The 23,599-nt window shown below is 33.4% G+C and overlaps 1 protein-coding gene across 1 annotated transcript in view; it reads right to left on the bottom strand.

Moving 5' to 3' along the window:
* The window catches only part of LOC145243374 (GPI inositol-deacylase-like), a 505,392-nt gene that overhangs the window by 436,695 nt on the left and 45,098 nt on the right, over positions 1 to 23,599 (bottom strand). Inside the window, exons 12-15 of the mRNA XM_080106197.1 lie at positions 23,498 to 23,564; positions 19,877 to 20,041; positions 15,358 to 15,441; positions 2,990 to 3,042 (exon numbers count right to left, since the gene is read on the bottom strand). Of these exons, the coding sequence (XP_079962323.1) occupies positions 2,990 to 3,042; positions 15,358 to 15,441; positions 19,877 to 20,041; positions 23,498 to 23,564 (369 nt within the window). The remainder of the gene's footprint in view (positions 1 to 2,989; positions 3,043 to 15,357; positions 15,442 to 19,876; positions 20,042 to 23,497; positions 23,565 to 23,599) is intronic.

The raw sequence follows: 23,599 nt of genomic DNA, 5'->3' as shown, positions 1-23,599 counted from the left end.
ACTATTAATTTATTTACATAAAAAGTAAAAACCATATTTTTGTCAAATTAATCATTTAGAAATTTTTTTACATGGCCTGGTTTTAAAACATCCACAAGTTATAGAGAAAATGAAAAATGGAATATTTATTAAATACAAACAAAAGTATGCAAACAGCAATTGTGTGTGTGTATATATATATATATATATATCACACACACACACACATACACTAGTGATGGAACGATTCCAATACAATTACATTTAGACTTAAAGTAGTTCAACCTGTCTAATAAAAACAACCTATGTTGGTTGAAATCTCATATCACAGCAGTAAATAAAAAAAGGCCCTCTCAACCAGTCTTTCTTTCTTTCTATCTTTCGTAATTGTTACCACACAAAGGACTTTTTTTGTAGCTGAGAGCAAAATCTTAGCAGCACACAGTTTCTGAAATTTTTATGGCTTTAAGTTTCTTTTTTTTCCTTTTCTTAATAAAATTGTTTGTTTGTCTGTTTCTATCTACCAAGTCTTTTCTCTTCTTATTTTTTTGTTGCTTTTCTTCATCTTTGTAATGTTTTTATAGGTTGAAATGACCTTCACTGAAAGTGATGACAATAATTTTAGCAAGATTTTAAAATGGGTTAAGGTGAATTTTTTTTTTTATCTTAACAACATCAGATTAATCACCAATCAACATCTTTTCTGATTAAACAATCTTGTTTTTTTTTTGTTTTTTTTTCCATGTGTGCGTATGGACATGAAATGGATATTGTATTTTATCCTCACTCATCCCCTTCCTCAAAAAACTTTTTCTAAAGACACATTTCATATTAATTGTTTTCCGGGCTCACAAAATTCATACTAGAATTATTCATAAGGATCCGTATCATAGTGGATGAGCACTCGGCAAAATTCAGTTTTAAATTACACTTTTCTTTAATTCTCAGTGTGGACGGTGCTCAAAATACAAGTGTGAATTACTTAGAACTCCTACTTGGTCATGGTTGCCAGAATGAGAGCATACTATCTCCCATGAATTAAATAAAGAGTGCCATTAAAAATTCCATGGAGATACCCGAGGTAGACAGAAAGATTCACATGTTAAACAGAAAGATACTCCTGAAGAAGGTCAGAGGTTACATCAACTGAAATGTTCTGAAAATAATACTGAAGATATGAACTAATCCAAATAATATTAATAATAATTTATTTGAAAAGTTCAGAAACAAGATGCATTTCGTTTGACCCTTTCCAGAAGTGTCAAAGAATAAAATGATGAAAATGAAAACAGAAGTTAAAAGAAATGTTCCTGCATTTAAGTTATTTAGCACTTCCCTTGATTTCAAATTTTTTTCTTCAAACAAATTAAAAATTTCTTCAAACAGCTGAAGTTGAGTCTATTTATCCTTTGAAAGATCACCAAATCAATCTCGTTCTTTCTTCAACTCTCAATACCTTATTTCTAACTGGCAGGGCTACTCTGCATTAACCAGACACATAAAAATAGTTAAATAAAAGGAAGTGGTTGGAGATTAAGCAACCTTTCTCTCAGTATAGAATAAACAAGCAGTGCCAGTTCAGAAAGTGGTTGTGGTTAGAGATTAGGCAATCTTTGCTTCACTATAGACTCATCAAGTAATATCAATAAATAAAGTCTGGAGGAAGCATCTACTAAAACTTAAATTTGAAAAAAATGCTGACTAATTTTCTGTACTGAAAAATGAATCGCTAATTTCTTTCTAAATTAGTAGAGAATAAATTTTTTTAAAAAATCCAAATACCTAACAAAACCGGGACCAGTTTACCCTCAAAGAATAAAAAAATTATTTTCTAAATTTTAGACATACATCTGATACAACAACACTGATCAAGAAAATATAAACTTTGTGGGTCTTTGATTAGTAGTTTTGGACTTTTAGCTAGGCATAGAAACATGCACACAGACAGCAGCCCTTCATATAAATGTTATATTCAATATAAAAACCATTGTTTACCTCTTAGTTTGTATTAAAATGTCTTACTGATTTAATAAAGCCGATTTCATAGATTTTTCAGTCATTATTTATATCATACTGGAAAAATACTGGTTTGAAGATGAGTAAAATTTATTAGAACAGTTTTGCACCAATTTTATGTCCCCCTTAGGAAGATTAAAATCAAAATATGATGCTATTAAACATTATCCCAATTCTGAATACATGATTTGGATTCTAGAAAATATCTAATATTTAAAACTTAAACTTAAGAAGCCTTAAGAAGAAATGAAAATTCATGGAATATTGCTTCATTGGTGTCTAATGACTACACATCAAAGTTAATGCAAATCTGAAATATTTTAATTTTCAAATGGGAGATCGTGCTGATATTATGGCACCTAAAACACTTAAATACTCTAAAGAAACCAAAATTTAGTTAATATTTATTAACTTTTAATATCTATTACTAAAATTTCACAAAAATCTGAAATATTTGAATTTTCATGAAGGACTTCACTCCCTCATTACATAAAACTGAAAACAGTTCAAAGCGTGGAATCATCATTTAGTCATTATTATCAGAGTGGTAGTAAATGTTAAGAGCCTCATCCATGGGTTAAAAAGAATTTATCCGAGACATGACACTACCACATCAGTCTGTATAAAAAATATGAGATATTAACGGATATATACTCAAGAGTCAAAACAATAAAAAAAATATTCTGTTGTCACAGCCCTAGTCATTACTGTCGAGTTTAGTCTGATATCTGTGTCCCTTCTATAAAATTTCTAAACTACAGATTGTAATTTTACAAAATATATGCCTACAAAACAAATTAACCGACAAATTCTTATACAAAATAAAATCTATTAAATATTTAAATTTGAACCTGAAACCAAAAACACAGATTCAATACAAAATTGTCTAAAAATGGTTGATCTGCTGTAAAACAAAATTAACCCTAGCGATAAATGTGTACTGTAAAATTGAAACACGGTTTTACATAAATTCCAAGTTTGGAGAATAACTTACCAACGCTCTTGTCCTTGAGGGAGAGTACAGGCACAAATCCAAGAATCAGTTACCTGTAATAAGACAACAAAACAATCACAATCGAAAAATAAAGCATAATACACTATTAATTAATACACTAGTGCAGGTGAAGTGCTCTTTAACTTTTGTAGGCAATCACCTAGATATGGTGTCTTGAGGAAACCACTAGTTTCCATCACATCACTGGGTTAATGGCAGGAAGGGCATCTATAAAAATCTTGTCTCACTTAAGGAAATGGCTTCTAAAGAAAATCAGTCATATTTCAGGTTACATAGTTTAAATAAAGACCTGGCCAGAGATAAGCAAGTTTCTTCTCCCTCTCCTTATGGGTGATGAACTGAACAAGGCAGCGGGGAGGGGGAGAAGGATGATACTATGCTATTGTTGTATACTGTAAAGATGTTAAGAGCAATTAAAAAAAAATCAAAACAAAAAAAGAAAAATATTTAAACCCACAGTGTGTGTGTGTGCTGCTGCTACTTTTGTTAACCTGTATACAACTACTAATATGGCCGATATGAAAAAGAGATAGAGAAAGACTGACTCTACACACAGATTGACTATAGCAATTACTGTTATGAAGAAAAAGAAATAACTGTATACATGTAGTGGCTACAAAAACCCAACCTCACACCGATTAGGCCACAAGAAATGTGTTTAACCAGAGTCGTTTACAGGGTGCAACGATAAAGTTGTCACCCTAAAGAAAACAACGCTACTGCTTTATTTGAAAACTTTTATTGAAAAAATCAATTCAGTTAACTTATGTAGTAGAGCTGACATCTATTCAATGTAGCCGCCTTCAGCCTCAATAACTGTTTTGATACAGGTCCGGAACTGGGAGCATGCCTTTTCCACAAGCGCCAGCAGGAGCTTGGCAAATACTTAGTGGATGGCAGTGTTCAGACTGGCTTTGGTGTTATGGGAGGTCATGTTGGTGATGTTCTCGACGTATGACCAAACAAAGTAGTCCAGCAGGTTCATGTCAGAGGAGGAGGGGGGGTAGAGAGAAGGGTACAAAGTCATAGCACTCCTTCTGAAGACAAGTCTCTACAGACCTGTTTACTTTTAACATGTGGAAACTGTAAAAAAATTGTTTTTGAAAATTTTTCTTTGATAAAATTATTCATCTCTCTCCCATAGTAAGATAATGTGACTTTCAATGCATAAAAACAATGGCCATCATGATGATAGCTTAACTTGGCTAAACTTAGGTAATTACATGTAGCTTTAGAAGGTTTTTTTTTTGGAGGTTGCCACTAAGACTTAAGGTTATTGGAAGGGTAATTCTTTTTTTTTTACTATGATTTCTTCTTGAAGTTGACTGAAGTGATCACCTAAAAAATCTCAGCCAACAGACATTAGACAAATTAATATGGAGGATTAATTTGTCCTGTCATCACTTGTAAAAATCATACAATACAAAAATAATATAAATTTGGCAGCCATTTTGAGAACTAACCACTTTAATATAACCAAAAAAGCTCTATGTGTAACAAAAGTCTATAACAGTTCAAATATGTTCAGTTGCGGCCTTCAATTTGGTGTTAGTAAAAAAACAAACAAAAAAAACAATAGCCAGCAGCAATAAAAAAACATTAAATTAAAGTTACATTAGCATTACAATTTTGACCTCACTATAACATATATATTAGTAATGTCAAATTTATGTTTAATAATTTTGAAGGTCATGTTTTATAATTTATGCTGTCATATCAAGGGTGAATGAATGAGTGTGTTTGCTTAACGGCATTTCAACCTCTAGGGGTCATTTAATACCAAGAAAAGGTTTGTTGATATAGAAAAATTGTCAATTTCTTGAAAAGTTTGTCTTCAGAAGCAAGATGCTTTAAATTTCCCAAAAAGTTTGTTTTCAGATGTAAAGAGTTTGTTTTTCTAAAGTAAAATGTTGTTTAGTTTACAGGAGTTTGAATAAATTTGTTTCTTTTAAGCACTTTACAATTCGTCGAGGTTCCACTTCTTGGAACATTTCTCCAATACTTGCTGTTCCAAAATATTTCTTCTGAACATGTTTGTGCCTTCTACACTGTCAGTAAATGTTTGATTGTTATTTGTTGGTTGCAGAGTGTGCAGTTTGGTGCTTCCTCCTCTTTGATGAGGTAGGAATGAGATAGTTTTGTGCGTAAGTTTGTCACCACTGCAAGACAAGGCTGGTAAACTGATCTATGACGTCACGTTTAAATAACGGCTAGTAGGCAATAGCTGAGAAAACCGGAAGTCTCGCAGTAGGTCCTATTTTTGTTGGCTTAACTTACCAATTCGACACTAGTCCTTTTTCAAACTGAATAAAAGCATTGAAATATGTTAAAACATAAAACTTATCCAGGTTGGTAAAAGAGTAACCTATGTTGCATTTGGTAACATTTACTTGTTGTATATTAGAACATTTTTCTTTTCTTCGTTTGTCGGCTTCTCTGGTAAATATCCAGATTTTGTCAATCGGGAAAATGTTAAAAATTGCGTGTTATTTTTGTTTGTTTTTAAAAATGTATTCTCTGTGCATTTATTTCATTCCTCTTGCTACCAGATATTCATTAACTTTTCTTTTCAGGTTTGTCTGTGGTATTTTGATTTTTTTTGATTTGATGGTTTGTGGCTTCTCTAGCCAGTTTATCTGCCTTTTTATTTCCTGGGATGCCAACTTCTACCGTTTTTCATTATGCTCCTGTATAATTTCTATTATGAAAGGGTGTTTAGTTTTTTTCCTCTTTAAGGGCCATGATACAGGATAGGGAGTCTATATATATGATGAGCTTTTGTTTGTTGTTGTCTTTGATATATTTGAATGCCATTTTGATGGCTTGTAGTCCAGCTCTACATATTGAGGTATCACTGGGCAGTCGTATTTGGTAATAGTTTTGCCAATCTGTATATGCTGCACCTGTTCCATTTCTGGTTTTCGACCTAGCTGTGTATATTTCTTTTTATTCTGCATATTTTCCTCCAAGTTGTCTGAAGTTGCTTCTGTTTGTTAAATTATTTGTATTGTTTTTCTTATATTTAGTAAGTGTTAGGTCAATTGTTTGTTTATTTAATGTCCATGGTGGTCTGTCATTTATTTTTTGTGTAACTATGTTGTCTGAATTTTCATTAATTTGAAATATTATTTCTTTAATTCTGTGCCCAAAGAAGGGTATGCTTTTTGGTTTCCCTGAATAAAAGTTTATAAATTGTAGGTTGAAGATAGTTTCATATGTTGGGTTTTCAGGATTTCCTTGCAGTTTTGTTGCATACTGCAAAGCTAGTTTTTCCCATCTTAAATGTAAGAGTGGTTCATGAGCTTCTAAAAACAGGCTTTTCATTGGTGAGGTTTGATAGGCCCTAACCTTGATTCTGTATGGTTAGTATTTTATTAGTAGGATTTGTGAGTGGAGCTGTATATGGCACAACCATAGTCCAGTTTGGATCTGATATGTGTACAGTATATTTTGAGTATTGTAGCCCGGTTTGCTCCCCAGTCTAGTTTGGATATTATTTTTAAGAGGTTTACTGCTTTTAAGAATTTTTGTTTTAAATTGTTGGTGTGCTCTTTGAAGTTGAGTTTATTATCAAAAATGATTCCTAAGAATTTTGTATGTTGTAATACTGGTATTAATTGTCCATCTAGTTTGAGCTGTGTGTCAAGGTGGTATTTTTGTTTCCTACAAAAGTTGACGCATGTGGTTTTGCTTTTGGATATTTTAAATCTATTTTGATTAATCCAGTGGTCTATTTTGTTGAGACAATGTTGTATTTGCCTTTAAATAGTTGGCATGTTTGGTGATGAGCAAGTTATAGAGAAGTCATCAAGAAATAGTGTTTTTTTTTCAAATCCCATGTTAACGGTTTTAGTTATATCATTGATTTTAATTAGAAATAGAGTGATGGATAATACACTACTCTATGGTACCCCTGTTTCTTGTATGTATTGGTCTTAGGTTATATTTCCCAAGCATACTTTATATGTTCTGTAAGATAGGAATTTTTGGATAAACATTGCTAGGTTTCCTTGGATTCCCATATTATGAATATTTTTCAGTATGCCTTACCTCCACATGGTGTCATACACTTTTTCAAGATCAAAAAAGATTGACACTACATGTGGCTTCTTATTAGACCATTACGGATTAATGTTTCTAGTCGAAGAAGTTGGTCATTAGTACTTTGGTTTTATCTAAATTCCCTTTGGTGTCTGGAGATGATGTTATATTTTTCTAAATGCCACATCAGTCTTGTATCGACCATCCTTTCCATTGTTTTACAGATACAACTTGTTAGAGCCATAGGACGATAATTAGTAGGGTTGGAGTGGCCTTTCCTGGCTTAGGAATCAGGATGATATTGGATTTGAGCAAGTGTTTTGGGAGATTGTTAAACCACCAAATGTCGTTAATTATCTGAAGAAGAATGTTGAGGGAGGTGTCTGGAGTTTTTTTTTTTTTTGTTTGTGTGTCTCGATTGGTTTGGTAAGGTTTACTCTTAGGGACTTGTTTTAGGTTTTGGTCATTTGACTACATTTTAAGGGATGTTGTTTGTTTTTGAACAGTCTCTTTTTGTGTTGTTTTCAGAGTTTCAATTAGGTTTTTGAGTTCAAGGACTAGTCTAAGTAAATCTTGGTTGTTTTGGTCTGATTTTTGTACAATTTCTGTGTAAGTGTTTGTTTTTTAGAATAGTTTCCCATGTTTCTTGCCTCTAATGGTTGAGTTATTCTTGAGTAAGAATAATTCTCAATAATTTTTTGGGCTTCTAGAAAGAGGATGTTCTGAGTACATTTAATTTTCATTATTTCTTTTTCTTTCTTCCATTCTTCAGAGAATTTCAAGACAGCTGAATGTTCTAGGCAGTTTACACATTTCGTCTGTTGGCAAGTGGCTTCTTGATGATCAAATCTGTCCATTCCACAATTCTTACATATTTTCCTTCTAGTACACCTGTTTTCATGGTATCCATACTTCTGGCAGTTATAACATCTAAGCGAATTAGGAATATAGGTATCCTCATTCGTTATTATGTACCCAATCTTTATTTTTGTTGGAGGCTTGGAAGAGTTAAATGTGAGGATATATGTATTGGTGTTGATTTGACTTTTTTTTTTTTAATAGTAATTCTTCTTACAGCTGATCCAAGTTGTTTTTTTTAAATTTTGATTGATTTCATTCTATAGTACAGTTATCTAGTTCTGGGCTTCTCACCACACCCTTTGAAGTGTTGAGAAATTTATGGGAGTAGGCTTTTATTTTTATATTGAAGTAGTTCTTAGTAATAGTTCTGTGTACATTTTTTTTTATTTCTACTATCAAAGTATTATTATGTGTTGTTTTGATTGATTTTGGAACCACATTTGCTGGGAGATATCTTTTCTACTATAAAGAGTGAGAGTTTGGTGATAGGTTTGTCATCTACTGATTCAAGAACTATGTATGTTGGAGAATATGTAGTTACTTCTTCCGTTTCGCTATCAGAGTCCGTACTGATATCAGTGTTTGGATATGGTATTTTGTACAATTTCATAATTTTATTTGTGTTAGCTTGGAATTTATTATCAGGTGCCATATATAAAGTTTTTGAGTTTCATTGGCTGTGCTTCCCACCTACCTCAGAACCCCATGAGGTAATGCATCTAGAAGAAACTCATTTGTTTAGTAACATCAAGGCTACATAGTTAATATAATCATGCTGGTAATTAACAGTTTTAATTTCTGTCCCTGAATTTTCACTCCCAAGCTAATTACTCTTCTTAGGACAGAAAGAGTTATGCGTCCTTCCCCAGCAAGATTGACCCTACAGCCATTGTCCTAATTCAAATTTGTAGATCTGAAAAAGGGCTGACATAACCAACCGATTGATCAAATCGGGCTTCTCCGACAGCCCGTCTAGCCCAGGTAAGGGCCAAAGTGATGTGTTAGAAAGAGGAGGTTCTTAAACCTGCCCTCCAAATCCTTCAACCACCAGAATTCCATCCTAAGGCATCATAGGTCGCCACCCACGACCAACAGGTGGTCCCATTGAGACTTTTACTCTCTGCAAGGAGGCTGTCAGCATATTCTACAACCCTGCTGACGGGGTTTTAATCAAAGGGAGGTAACTCTTTTCCTGATCTACATTAATGATCTTCCAAATCATATCCTTACATCATTTGTAGACATTTATGCTGACGACACTACCATTTATGGTACCACATCTAAGACAGTAAACGACCAAGTTCTCTCCAATTCTCTCTCCTCTGATCTTGAGCACGTAGTACAATGGGGAAAGGAGTGGCTGGTTACTTTTAATGCATCTAAAACCAAGCCTTTCTCTTTACATCATCAACATTCTGATCCACATCTGGCATCAATTGAAATGAATGGCTCTCGTCTTCAGGAGGCCTCAAGTTTTGACAAGCTTCTGGGCTTGACCATTACTCCTGATCTTAAATGGAACACGTACATCAAATCTGTTGCCAAGGCTGCTGGAAAAATGGTGGAATCTTTCTATCGATCCAGTAGATATCTCACTGCTGATGCTATTCTCTATCTATATAAGAGCCAGGTACGTCCAAGGATGGAATACTGTTGCCACATCTGGGCAGGAGCTGCTAGAAAGGACTTGGCCTGCCTTGATAGAGTTCAAAATAGACTTCGTAACCTCGTAGGAGATGTCCTTTTCTCTTCCTTGCAACCTCTATCTCACAGAAGAGATGTTGCGAGTTTGTCTCTGATGTATCGTTATTTTCATGGAAAGTGTTCAACTGAGCTTCAATCTATGGTCCCCTTCGCCAAACTTTCACAAGAAACACTCGTCTAGCTGTAAACACTATCAATAATTTCCCCCACTCTTTAACTGTGCCTAAACCTAAACGTAGATTCCATGAACAAAGCTTCTTTCTTAGAACTGCACGCCTGTGGAATTATCTTCCGTTTTCCTGCTTTCCGGCTGACTACAATATGGTTGTGTTCAAGTCTAAAGTAAATAAGTTCTTGATGAGCCGTTCCATATAAGTTATTAAATTTACCAAATTTTCATTACTAATGATTACTATATTGACCAATTTCTACTGTACACTCTTTAACCCTTATCCTTGAGTGGCCTCTTGGCCTTGATAATGTGGTGATGCCTTTGTAAAAAAAAAAAAAAAAAAAAATTCTTTAAAAGTAGGTGCATTTGTTTGTTTTACGGCATATCAACCTTCTTCAGGTATATTTAATGCTGAAGCAAGTTAGATTTATATTTCTTTATATTTTTGCATACATATAAACTGCTCTTATAAAGTACATTATAGCCTCTACTAGGTTGCTCTCAGATAACCAGAGATATGTGACTCAAGACACAGTGTAAATAGTAATGTTACTCCTAGAAGGGAATTCCACTGAGAAAGGGAAGCATTACTCTCTGAAAACAAAAATCCAAGAAAAACACTATTCTTTTAAAAGATTTCTCTTTGGCATTACTAATCTTCTTTGCTCTCAATATGATTGACCCTTGACCATCCTTTTCTATCATCTATTCAGAGAGAAAAATAAAAAGGAGAAATAAGTTTTTATTTATTCAAGAATCTGATTGAATAATGTGGTTGAGTTTCTGAATTTTTGAGATGAGGATTGGTTATTCGTTTTATTTAGATTCTTTGGACTACTGTTCTCATCAAGTCCAAAGAATCCAAATATGGTTGGAGATGACCTTACAAATATTGCCATGATGTAATCATCTGATTGATTACATTGCACCTTTCCAACCTTCTGTTTCGTCGAAGTAAGAACTGAAGTTAAAGAATGGCTCAGCTATCAGGATCCCATCCTAGAGCATCATACCAACAGGAGGGAGGGATTATCCTTCTGTGATGAGTTTGTGGCCTTATCAATAGGGCGGAGATGCATTAGCAGTATTAGTATAGCTTTCTTTGTATACATGTAAACAAGACGACAATCACTGATTTCCTTCAAGTTGATATTTTTTTTTTTTTTTTTTACAAAAGTTTTTGAAGAGTTATTAACCAAACTTTGTATTAGAAAAATGTGAGAAAACAAAGCACAACTTTATAAATTGAACATTTTGATTTTATTAAGTGGAATGTTTTTATTGAAAAATATTACAAAATGTTACAAATTCTTTTTTGTTGAAGTGAATATCATCTAAAATGATTTCATAGTATCTTGCATTAAAGCTAGTTTATACCTGCTTGTTGAGTGGTACAGTACCTGGGTATATCAATTGCCATCTTTTAATTCCTATTCACTCTCAAACAAGATATATATCCACTGAGACGTAATGAGCTATGTTGAATAAAGGACCATGTTTGCAGGGACATTAAGTAGGGAGTTGAGCAGCAAGATTTCTGTTCACACTATATTTAAACTTCTGTATGTTGGTACAGTTGGTGAAGCAGGACACACAAAGGGAATTATAAAGTCTAGCAGTTCAATGGAAGAAACTTTCAGAGGGAACCTCTAGAGTGAAGACGTGAGATTTTGTTGCTTGTCAAGCTAGTCGGGTGGAGGGGAGGTGCTAATATCAAGTGGGCCACAAGTGCTATCAGTTCGTCAGAGCACATTCCATTAAAGTATTTGTAAAATAAGCATAGGGATGCAACCGTGCAGTGATGGGGCAGAGGTTAGAGCTTGATTGACAGTGCGGAACCTATTAGATTGAAAACTCTTTTTTTTTGACTCTGCCTAATAGAGAGCGACTAGTAGTTGATGCATCAGCTCATATATGGCAACAATACTCCATGACAGGCAAATGGTGGCTTTGTAGTGATATAGGATACTGTCAGTTATGCCTAGTTTCTACCGCTTTATATTTAGCATGAAGAAAAATATTACTGCAATTTTGTTGAACAAAAATATGACAGATAAGATAATGGCCTTCAAATAAAGAAATTAACTGCAAATACTCAATAAACAGTCCTGGAACAACTGACAGTTTATTCCAAAAGCATATGTTGGATATGCTCTAGTCAGGTCTATCTCCATAAAATTCATACAGATGCTCTCTCTCTCTCTATATATATATATATATATATTAGTTTAGATTCAACAGATGTTTGTCATAAAAGTTGACTGACTTGATTGAAGTTGTTGACCTTGATTGGTGATGCATTTGGTGTTAATCATGAAAAGGTGTTGGGCAAGCAAGGACATTCTCCATAATATTTTTGTTTTCAACAAACTGAGTGAAAAATTTTCTTTCACGATGACTAATGCTTGTGCAAAATTTCAAAAAATCCAAGACATGGTTATTGAGAAAAGTGTGAACAAATGGAAGTGAATTACTAGGTCCAATTCTCCCTTTGTCAGGGGACCAATAAGCTTCCATAGATATTTCCATGCGTACAGCTTGCCAGCTACCTGGATGAAGACTTACTAGTGTGGATGATGCCTCTCAAACCTACACGTTAATATAAATGAACCGATGTATAAAACTACTGCCTTAGTAATGTGTCTATTCTTTTTTGTAAACTAATCACGTTTCTATTTGCATACAAACAGACAAACTATAAAACACAATACCTTTTTAATGGTATCTATATAATATTATATTATCTATATAATATTATGGTATCTATATAATAATATATTATCTATATAATATTCTGCCTGTTCCTTCCTTAGTCAATCTGTGTGTTACGCATTGAAAAAAATGTCGAATACAATTTTTGAAGGCCAAACTGCTTCAAAAAAGATCAAATTTGTGAAATTTGGCTTTAAAAATGCCAATCTGGAAATTCTGAAGAAGAATATGAAAGTGACCTTCCTTGGATGTTTTTTGAATATCATAATAATATATGATCATTGCTGTAATGGTATAAGAAAGAAACTCTTATTGATTTTTAATGTGCAGTGATCTTTACCGATGTCAGTGAAACATTATATTAAACAAAGGGAACATATGAAAGAAACAGGACATACACACAAAAAAACAAAAGAACATTGTCTGCCAAGAGGTACTACACTGAAGAAATAAATTAAAGATTGTTTCTTACAATGTGATTTTATTATTTGTATTGAACTATGTAGCACAATATTACTTTCTGAATATTTATTAATACTTATTTGGGTTGATTCTATATTTAAAATATAATGGATACTATTTTCATAGAAATGTTAATAAACTCATATTTGCTGTGTGTTATTGTTTCTTTTGCGTCTAAAAATAAAAAAAATATTTTGAGCTATCCAGAAAAACATCAGCTTTATCAAAACATTTATTGATTAAATATATTTCTCCTTCCATGAAATTTTTGTCTTCCAGTGATGCTATCAAATTTGATGCAATTCTTACTTAATAGTTTTGTAGCCTACAAATATTTAATATAATTAGAATTAGGATGAGTAGTACAGATGTAACATCAATTTTTAGGCATTGTTGAATCCAAAGATTTGTTGGATTAATTGTTTTATGGTATCATCCAGTGTCACCCAAACAATAATTCATCAGCACACCCAAACACACTAGTTATATGTTTATTACATTTCTTAACCATCATAAATTGCTAGAAACTTATACAACTTTATTAGCAGTTCAACATCGCCTTTGATGGAAATAAACTAGTCTTTAATACCAAGTCTGTCACTTGAATGTTATGTGAAGCCAAATTTATATGTAAATTTAAGCAAAATTATATTTAACTCCAGCAGGTGCAGTTTCAACAAATTTTTGGTGTGCTATTGTTGGCTGTCCAGCAAACTAGTTTGATCACACGAGGATTATCAAGTTTTCTTTCGTGATTTTGTCCGGATTGAAAAAAGTGCTGGACCATCAGTTGCTATCTAAAGAATTATGGAGGCTAAATTTGGTGCAATTCTGAATACTAGTGGTAGGGTCTTCATGATTTTTAGTGTTAGAAATAGAATAATTTTGGACCCACATGACACATCCTACATGCAAAATCTTGTGAAATTTAACTCATAGTTTTGGACCCTATATTGTATTTTATTATTAATAATAGGTATTTGTAGCATATCCCCGAACATATGACATGTCTAGGATACTCCTTGCCAAATAGTTTTGGAGTTTATACTATTTAGTAGTAGTAGTAGTATATTTGTAGCATCCCTCCCTTAACATATGGACATATCAAAGGAACTTCTTGCCAAATAGTTTTGGATCCTATAAGCGTTTATTATTAGTAATAGATTTAGTAATACCATAAGTTTTACTCCTTTGGCACACCCAACATCTGAAAGGTTCTTTGTACTAAATTTGGTGAATAAAAACTGATAAGTGTTCATTATTGATATTAATTTTAGTAGGTAATAAGGGATACTGAATTTTTCGACATCCGCACTGGGGTTCTACAAGGAGATACTCTTGCCCCTTTTCTTTTCATTGTCTGTCTTGACTTTGTACTTCGTACCTCTGTTGATATACACAACATGCTAGGCTTCATCCTAAATGAATCCAGAAACAGACATCATCAATCAGCACACATAACTGATGCAGATTACGCAGACGATATTGCTTTGTTCGTGAACAACACTGCTGATGCGCAAACACTGTTACGTAAGCTAGAAAAGTCTGCAAATAATATTGGTCTCCACATAAATGTGGATAAGAAAAAGTTTATGACTTTCAATGTGAAAGGAGAGATCAGGGTTTGGTTGGATCAACACTGAAAGAAGTCGCTGAGTTTACGTATCAGGGCAGCAACATAGTTTCCACAGAGAGAGATATCGGAATTTGCATCTCAAAAGCATGGACCGCATTGGATGGGCTACATTCAGTATGGACTTCGGGACTGGCTGACAAACTGAAAAGGCAGTTCTTCAGGGCAGTGGTAGAGTCTGTCCTTGTTTACGGTGCCACAACCTGGACACTCACCAAAAGATTAGAAAGAAAACTAGACAGCACATACATCCGTATACTAAGAACAATATTAAATATATCTTGGCAAAATCATCCCACGAAGCAGCAACTTTATGGCAACCTACCTGCCATATCTATTACCATCAGAGAAAGACGCCTACGATTTGCCGGTCATTGTCTGAGGAGCAAGCATGAATTGGTGAGTGATGTATTGCTATGGACTCCATGACACGGACGCGCAAGCAGAGGATGACCTAGATCCACGTAAATCCAACAAATAGCACACAACACCAACTGTGAACCTGAAGATCTGAGGCAACTGATGGAAGACAGGAAACTCTGGAGAGGAAGAGTCACATTGGTCCAGGCAAGGAGCCCGTCATGATGATGATGATGATGATGATGATGAATAGTAACAGTATTTTTATTCTTCCTCTTATTTCTATATGAGAAAACTGACGTGTCAAGAGTACTTCTTGCCAAATTATACACACACTATGCTCACTTACAATATAGACTCATATATATATATATATAAATATTATAACTATATAAAACTTACCACATCACTGACAGCCGTAAAATAATCCAACTCCAGGTCTCCAGCTGCTGGAATGGGGGAGACCAAATATTTCACTTTGGAAGGCTTTATAAACAAAAAAAAAATAGAATTGTATATATGTATACTAGCATCAGGAACAGTTAATTACTTTTAGATTTAGGAACATGAAATTTGGTAAAAGTTTAGTCTATCAAATGAACGCTTGCTCTTGAACATTGTTATAGCAACTGAAATCTTTATCGGCTGATGGAGTTTAGCATTAAACTAAATCCGTTGTAAAAAATGTATTTACATTTAATATTCTAAATAAAACGCAAATAGCATTTTAGCAATCCTGCATATTTACTGATCTAAGTGACTTCTGGTTTTGAAACTTGTCAGAAGTAAGCGTTACTTAATCGCTATTATATTCTATATTATGTTCCGAAGTAAACATTCGTTCGTATTTATTATATAGTTTAATTATATTTGGACACATGCACATTTTATTTTCATTATGTTTATTTTATTTAATTTGTTGGAGCTTATGCGAGGAAAATTAACTTTTAGTCAGATTCATCGCAACACAGCCATCTTGGCAATTTCAGCCACGAAGAAGGGAACACCAGGGGAGATCACTCAATCTAAATTTTTTGATTTTTGTCAAAATGCACATGAAGTTTTAATTTTATTAATATAATAAATTTTGAAACAATTTTTTGAAAGAAAAAAAAGCAGAAAGAAAAAAGAAATGCCTAAAATTATTAGGCCCTGTAAACATAATCTGGTTAAATTTTAGCAAACTTCAAGAATTAGATGAAGTTATTTTCCTTGGCACCTCCTCCCACTCCTTTTGGCTGAAAATGAGAATTTCATTCCATAACGAGCATGATTTTTCTTTATCTTTGTTTTTTAATGTGTTTGATAATCTGCATAAACATCAATTTCTTTTCATTATGTTTATTTTACTATGTAAAAAAAATTCATATTGTTTTAACCATGTTAAGTAAATGTTCATTTATTTTCGTTTCTATTAATTTGAATTTATTATATTAAAAAAAAAAAAATTTTTAATATTAATTATTTCTGTAAATATTTTATGTGAACATTTATTAAAAATAAATTTCTGTAAATAAACATATTTCAATGAAAATAATCAGTTTTCCAGATATTCTTATGTATTGACCTACATTTATGTTGGGGGTCTTCAAATTCAGTAACACCGTTTATTTCTGATGAGTTTCAAAATTGGAAGTTGCTTGGATCAGTAAATATGCAAGATCGCCAACATTTCTATTAAACTTTAAAGTTTCAATAACATTTTAGAAAAGTATATTTTATTTGTAAAAGATTAAAAAAAAAAATAAAGAGAAAAAAAGGTTGATTCATGTGTGCTGACAATTGCAACAGTACAACAAAATCAAAAGTCGGTTTAACAAAAAAAAAATTAACACTTATACCCTGTCATGACTGAGAGAACAATAACAATCTACCCCTGTAGATTAAATAAAGGGTTCAGTTTAAAATTCTGTATAGGTTCTAAAGTTCACCATGAACATTTCCAAGCTCGAAAAGATGTACCTGAGGATGTTCGGAGTTTACATCAGCCAAAACGTGAAAATAACAATGAATAAGAGTATAGTAGTAGTCCGAATAATTAATTCACTGCTTTTTTTTTTTTTTTTTTTTTACATAAACTCAACATGTATGGCGTTCATGAATTAGTTATCAAATGCACAAGTTTTGTTTTTTAGTGATCATACATGCAACATACTAGATAAATGGGGGTCTATCATCTGAAATGGTAGTTTACATCAAAGTTTGTCAACGATCCATACAGATTCCAATTCTCTTTCTACTTTTTATCAACATGCCAGAAAAGATTGGTCGAAATGCACTCCTGTTTGCAAATAATGTTTTGTTTCCTATAGAAGCAAAATTAACAATCTCAAGTCTAACCTTCAAATGAGCCTGGAAATGGTCCATTCAGTAGGACTTATACATTGAAGTCGTCGAATGCTGTAATATTGCAGTGGGTTCGCTTTTCAATGTGACTATTACTTACTGCTCTGCTCAAGGAGGTGAATAAGACAAAAGATCTTGGACTTGCAATTTACTTGTCCTCCAAGCTATTTTAACATTGCATTCAGCCTGCAAACAAATCAAGGAGAACTATTTCTTATTCAACATTCTTTTTGCAAACTTAGTCCCTAAATATTTCCCTCTCTTTATGTCCCCCTTCGTTACACCACTGTTAGGCCTCTGCTCCATATTTAATACAGATATGATATCAAGCATGTGGAGAGAGTTCAAAAACTGTCTACTTAAATGGTGCAGGATCTATCGTGTCTACTCTATGAAAGCAGACTCAAGAAACTTCACCTTTTCTCTCTTTTTCTTTAATTACATTTTCACCCCAAACAAGGCACATTGCCACTTAGATGTAGAGGGCTACTATCAGGGGAAACAACTACTAGGTACTATGTAGGGATTTGGGCAGCAAGATGTCGTTTCACGTTACACTTGAACTTCTGCATGTCAGTACAGTTGGGGAAGCAGGGACCTAGAATGGAATTCCAAAATCTAGTCATTCTGAAGAAGAAACGTCTGGAGTAGAAAAATCTTTTACATCTAGGGATCTCTACCGTGTGGGGGTGGGATTTAGCTGCTTGTCGAGTTTGTCGGGGGTGTTTACGTCGTTGGGGCACAAATGCTTGCAGTTCGTCAGAGCATTCACTGTTAAAGTACTTGTAGAACAGGCAGAGGGATGCAACATTTTGTCGATGGACAGAGGCTGAAGCTTAGATGCCAGTTCAGAGCCTATCAGATTTGCAACTCTCTTTTGAACCTTGTCTAGGAGCGAGAGACTAGTAGCAGATGCACCAGCCCAAATATGACAGCAATACTCCATACATGGGCGAATGGTGGCCTTATAGAGGTACAGGATACTTTTGGGTGTTAGTAGTTTTCTAGCACGGTAGAAAAAGCTTACCTTCTTTGCAGCGGCCCTGACAATGCTTTCAACTCATGTTTCCTGTGAACGTTAGGCCAAGGAGTTTGAAAGATGTACTCTCGGATAAAGAGTCGTTGGCCATTGCTATTGGTGGCAGAGAAGGTTTCTTGTAATTATTGAAGGAAACAAGTTTAGTCTTGGCGGCATTGAACATGACTATCCATTTTTGTCCCCATTCCACTACAGATTGGAGGTCATCCTCTAGTGTTTCTGCCATTTCTTTATATATGTGTTCATTTGTTTTCCTGTCGTGTTTGTTATAGAGCGTGGGGTCATCAGCATATATACCCATCTCAGAGGCAATTTTGTCGGGGAGGTCATTTATGAATAACAAAGGTCCAAGGATAGACCCTTGGGGAATTCCCGCATTTATATCATATTGTTTAGATGTACAGCCATCGAGGACAACCTGGAGTTTTCTCTTATCTAAGAAGGATTTAATTATGTTTAGTATTCTACCAGTGATACCGTATGATCTAATTTTCCTGAGGAGACCTTCATGCCATACCCTGTCAAACGCCTTAGATATATCTAGAGCTACCACTCTGCCCTCCCCAGCTTTGTCCAGTGAATGGTATATACGTTCAGAGATTACAGCGAGGATGTCTGCTGTGGAAGGGGCTTGTCTAAATCATATTGTTGGTCAGTCAGAAGTTTAGCATCTGTAAGGTCCCTTGATGATTATGCAGTGAGCTTATTTTTGCTTACAATTTCCTTAATGGTCATGATGATACATCTCGGGACTTATTATTCACTCTTGCACCAGAAAGAGGTCTATGTGGACAGTATAAGAAACTATTTCACTGTCAATTTCGATTAAACTGGAAGAAAGCCACTTTCTCCAGAAGGATTAGTAGACTTTGAAATAGATTTCCAAGAGAAGTAATAAATGCATCAACAATGTAACAATTAAAGATGAAATTGAACAGATGCTACTGCTGTGTGATCTTCTGTGTAAATTTTGACTACTCTTTCCCTACATGATTAGATTGTCCGTGATGTCTCAGATATCACATTCATTGTATCAAGTGATTTGTCTGCAGACGTTTCAGTGCGAAAGGACTGTATAACTTTCATTGAATGACGTGTGACTTACACTACAATTTAATGTTGAGGGTTCCGAGCACGGCCAATTAAAGGCATAATGTGATTTGGACTGATGTGCCCCAATTTATGTCCAGTCAAAATTTGATTACAAGACCGATGCTAAGTCTATGAAATGTCAAAAGAGCACAGCCCACCTTCATTGACTGATTATCAAGTGACCAAATCTAGAATTATTCAACATCACTTCTAGCTTCGCCTGCTTGTGGTTTTTTCTTTCTTTTCTTTTTTTTGCACAAATTAATTGAATCGAACTGAATTATCTAAAAAAAAATATTAAAACATAAATGAATATATATGCTAAAATTTTGTGGGATTGAAACAAAATAAAAGTTTCAAATGTAAAAAAAATTAAAACACAATCTGTTTTTTGCACCCTTTTTTTTGTTGCAGGTGTGTTAAATAGGATTACTAGAATTTTACCTTGTTTTGGTGGTAATTCCAAGATAATTTATCGTAGACAATCCACGGTGCTTTAGGATCAATATTAATCAATGTCTTCCAGGATCTCATCGGACGTGTTTTTCCAGGATGATCAATAAAATGTGTTTGCAGAACTTTCTGCTTCAAATCCAAATTATTTGTGATCTGCATAAAACAAAAAAAAAAATTTAATTTGGTTCCAAATTCCAAGAATTTTTCGAATCTCATTGATGGCTTAAATAAGATCTGTTCTTGATATGACATAAAACTGCAAACAATGATGTACAAATATATGGCGAGTAGAAAGTGGACGTTGGGTTTACTTTCAGCAGCCTCGTAACACTTGCTTTTCTTATTTTTGTCCTTTAGTCCTCACATTCCATGAGTGATGTTTCTGACAAAGAGGGAAGAATTGCTGGTTGTTGGGTTAGAATCTATCCATATAATATTTATCGGTGGTTAGTTTTGATCTTATAGAGGTATATTTCTTTATATCTATGCATCAAATGACTTCATGCCTTGTCTGGAGTGATCTTCATAAAAAAAAAAATACACTATGGATAACTTGTTACAACAAATGTATATATTTTAAGATATCACAACTTGAAGTGTAAAAACATTTGCCGAAAATGTTGTGGATACAAATGGTCTGCGAGTCAATTTATAAATAAATAATCAATAAATATTAAATTATTAGATCCTATTCAACCCATAGATAGGAATCTGACAGGTACTATCATTACTCCAGCTCGGAGTAGACTTGGGTATAATTGGCAACTAAGCAGGAAGTCCACACTCTCCAAAGCTTTTAAATTGCAATCTCACAGTTAGAATTCAGTTACGATATCGCGATTAGTGGTTAACTGTATCTGACAATATTAGTTAAAAAAATTTTTTTTCTTTTCTACAAAGGAGTCAACACTTATCGAGGCCAGAGGCCACTCGAGGATAAGGGTTAACATGTGTACAGTGGTCAATGGGACAATATCATAGTAATTGTTAGTAGTGGAAATTTGGCAAATTGGATTACTTAAGGGGAACGGCTGATCAAGAACTTGTTTACGTTGGACTTGAAGACGACCATATTATAGTCGCCTGGAAAGCAAGCAAATGCTTTTTTTTAATATCTTGCATGCACAACAGTGAAAAGGTCACATCTGCACATTTAGAATTTTAATTACCAAAACAAAATATTGAGGTTGTTTTTACTATATGAACTTTTAAAGGTTATATTTCTGCACAACGCTCGTAATTCATTGGATTGGTCGTGTGACAGGGGAGAAGTGTTTTTATATGAGACATGTTTCTAAGTTGAAAAGATGGTAGTGGGTTGAAATCGAATACTGGAGGATATAAAATTTGAAAATCTTATAGCTTAGTTATGCAATGGAGTCACATAATTAAATTACAATTTTTTTTTTTTTATAATTCAATTTTTGTCTTGTTTCAAGTTTGAAATTAAACATTTTGCAAATGACATCCAACCTTTCCTGTCAGGATCAGGTTGTCCCTTCTATATCTTAAGTGGCCAACCACATAGCTTTAGGCCATTGATGTCAATATGAGATACACTTTGGAGCATTTCAGGTGACTGACAACAGGCAAAATGTCCATACCAGTTGAGAGGTCATTGCGCGACATATTTTCAAGAGTGAAACAGGAAAATTTCTCCAGCCAAAGTGCTGCAACCAGCATCGCATCATTCCGAAGTTTCTTTATTGATCATGTTTTCCAGCCAAACAAGAATACACCTAGAAAATGTGGATCGAATGCTGCTTCTTTTGTATGTGACGAAATCCAAGAAGTTTGTAAAATTGTTGACAGCTGTCTGAAGACTACGTATGGTAGATACACAGCGTCTTATAATTGCGCTACTTTGCCTATTAGAATCAATGGTGTTATTCAGGTAGGTGAATTTATTAACCCTTTCGACACCTGTAACAATGGTTCTGACAGGTATTGCAGATGCAATTAGCTACATGCACCACCAGCAGGTTGGTGCACCTTTTGTAAAACCACTTATTGCATGTTCTGCATTTGATGGAATTCGAGCCAGTTCTTAGCTAATAGATAGTGCATCATTTTATTAGAAGATATCATATGCTTCTTGCTATATTAATCCTGAATCTGACCCATTTAAATGTTGTATTCAGTTGAAGTGTAAAGTTTTTTAAAACAAAAATGTCTCGATTTTGTATTATAATATATATATATAAACAACTGCGAAAATTCTTTTCATTTATACTGCCTTTTGAAATATTATATGGATTGTATTGACGAATAATCCATAGGTAATTGGTTGTATAACTAATTACTATAACTATTTTTAAACAGTTCATAATAAATGACTACTATTGTTATACATTTGTAATTTTATTGTCCCATTTTATTTCTTTCTCTCTCTCTCTCTCTATATATATATATATGTAATAATTTTATTCATATTTACATTAATTAAAATAGTTTAATGAAAAAAAAAATGAATAATTTACTAAAAACCTTTAAGCAAAAGCGAGAAGAGAAAAAAGAAGGAAGTGGTTGGTTTCTTTCATCTTGTCTTTACTTGTTTTCTCTGTTTCTCTCTCCACTTTTTTCTCTCACATTAACAACACCATATTTTTCTCAGACGGATTTGTGTGTTTACTTTTTTTGATTTCATTGGAGAGTTATTTCAACATTACTAAAATGTTAATGCTACTCTATTTATACAAATAAATGTGAACGTTTGAAAAAAAAATTATGACTGATACGTTTAATATTTCAGAATTTTGGTTTCAAATAGCAAATTTGTTAAGATCTAACATGCTGGAAAAGCCACATATATATATATAAATTTATATTTTACATAAATATTTATGTATCGCTACACAGTCATGCATATGTTTCAGCCAACTTGTTATAAATAACTAGAGATGTAATCAGGCAATTTTGCTTTTATAAAAACCAAATTCTCAAAAATCAACATCCCCTGATGATGTCTCTATTCATAACTAGTTGATTGAAATATATTCATGACTGTGTAGCGATATCCAAATGTTTATGTAAAAAATAAATAAAAATTATATCTTGTTATACTTTGGTATTGAGTATTTTTGTACAAACCTCATCAAACTCGTTGGATGTTTTCACCTTTGAACAATATTAAACTGAAAAAAAATAACTATATTTTTTTTTCTGTGGAAATATTCTTTGTTCACTTATATTTCCTTTTTATATATACCAATCGTTACTGAAGAAGCTCAATGTAATTACAGAGCATATAATAAATAAATGACAAAAGTCTATTTCAAATTTCATGATGTTGACCATCTTACAATTTATTCCTTTACGTTGACACTTACAATTCTTGACAGTATCTGTTTCATAGCACAAAAATCAATCACTTAATTATTATATCAATCAGTGAATCTATTTTACCCTTAACTCATCAGAAGAAATAGCAACAATCAATCCACCAAAAGGAAATATAATGCGTTCGGACATGATTAAAAAGTCCGAAAATTGGAAGAGAAATTACAAATACCTTATAATTTTCATTAATCAAATTGGAATGTAATAATTAATATGTAATATTAATGTAAGTTTACTCTATTTACAGCATTCACGTGCGTTGCTACATACCTGGTTAGTGGAGCGGTCCACCATGTCGAACATAGCTCTTTTGGTAGTAAGAACCATTTGGCGGCACCTGGAAATAGAAATCAAAATGAGAAATAAAAAGCT

The sequence above is a fragment of the Euprymna scolopes genome, chromosome 22 (genome assembly GCF_053919585.1).
Source record: "Euprymna scolopes isolate OS-2025 chromosome 22, ASM5391958v1, whole genome shotgun sequence".
Classification (NCBI taxonomy): domain Eukaryota; kingdom Metazoa; phylum Mollusca; class Cephalopoda; order Sepiida; family Sepiolidae; genus Euprymna; species Euprymna scolopes.
Note: the sequence above shows the minus strand (reverse complement) of the source record. Positions and strands in the feature narration are given on the sequence as shown.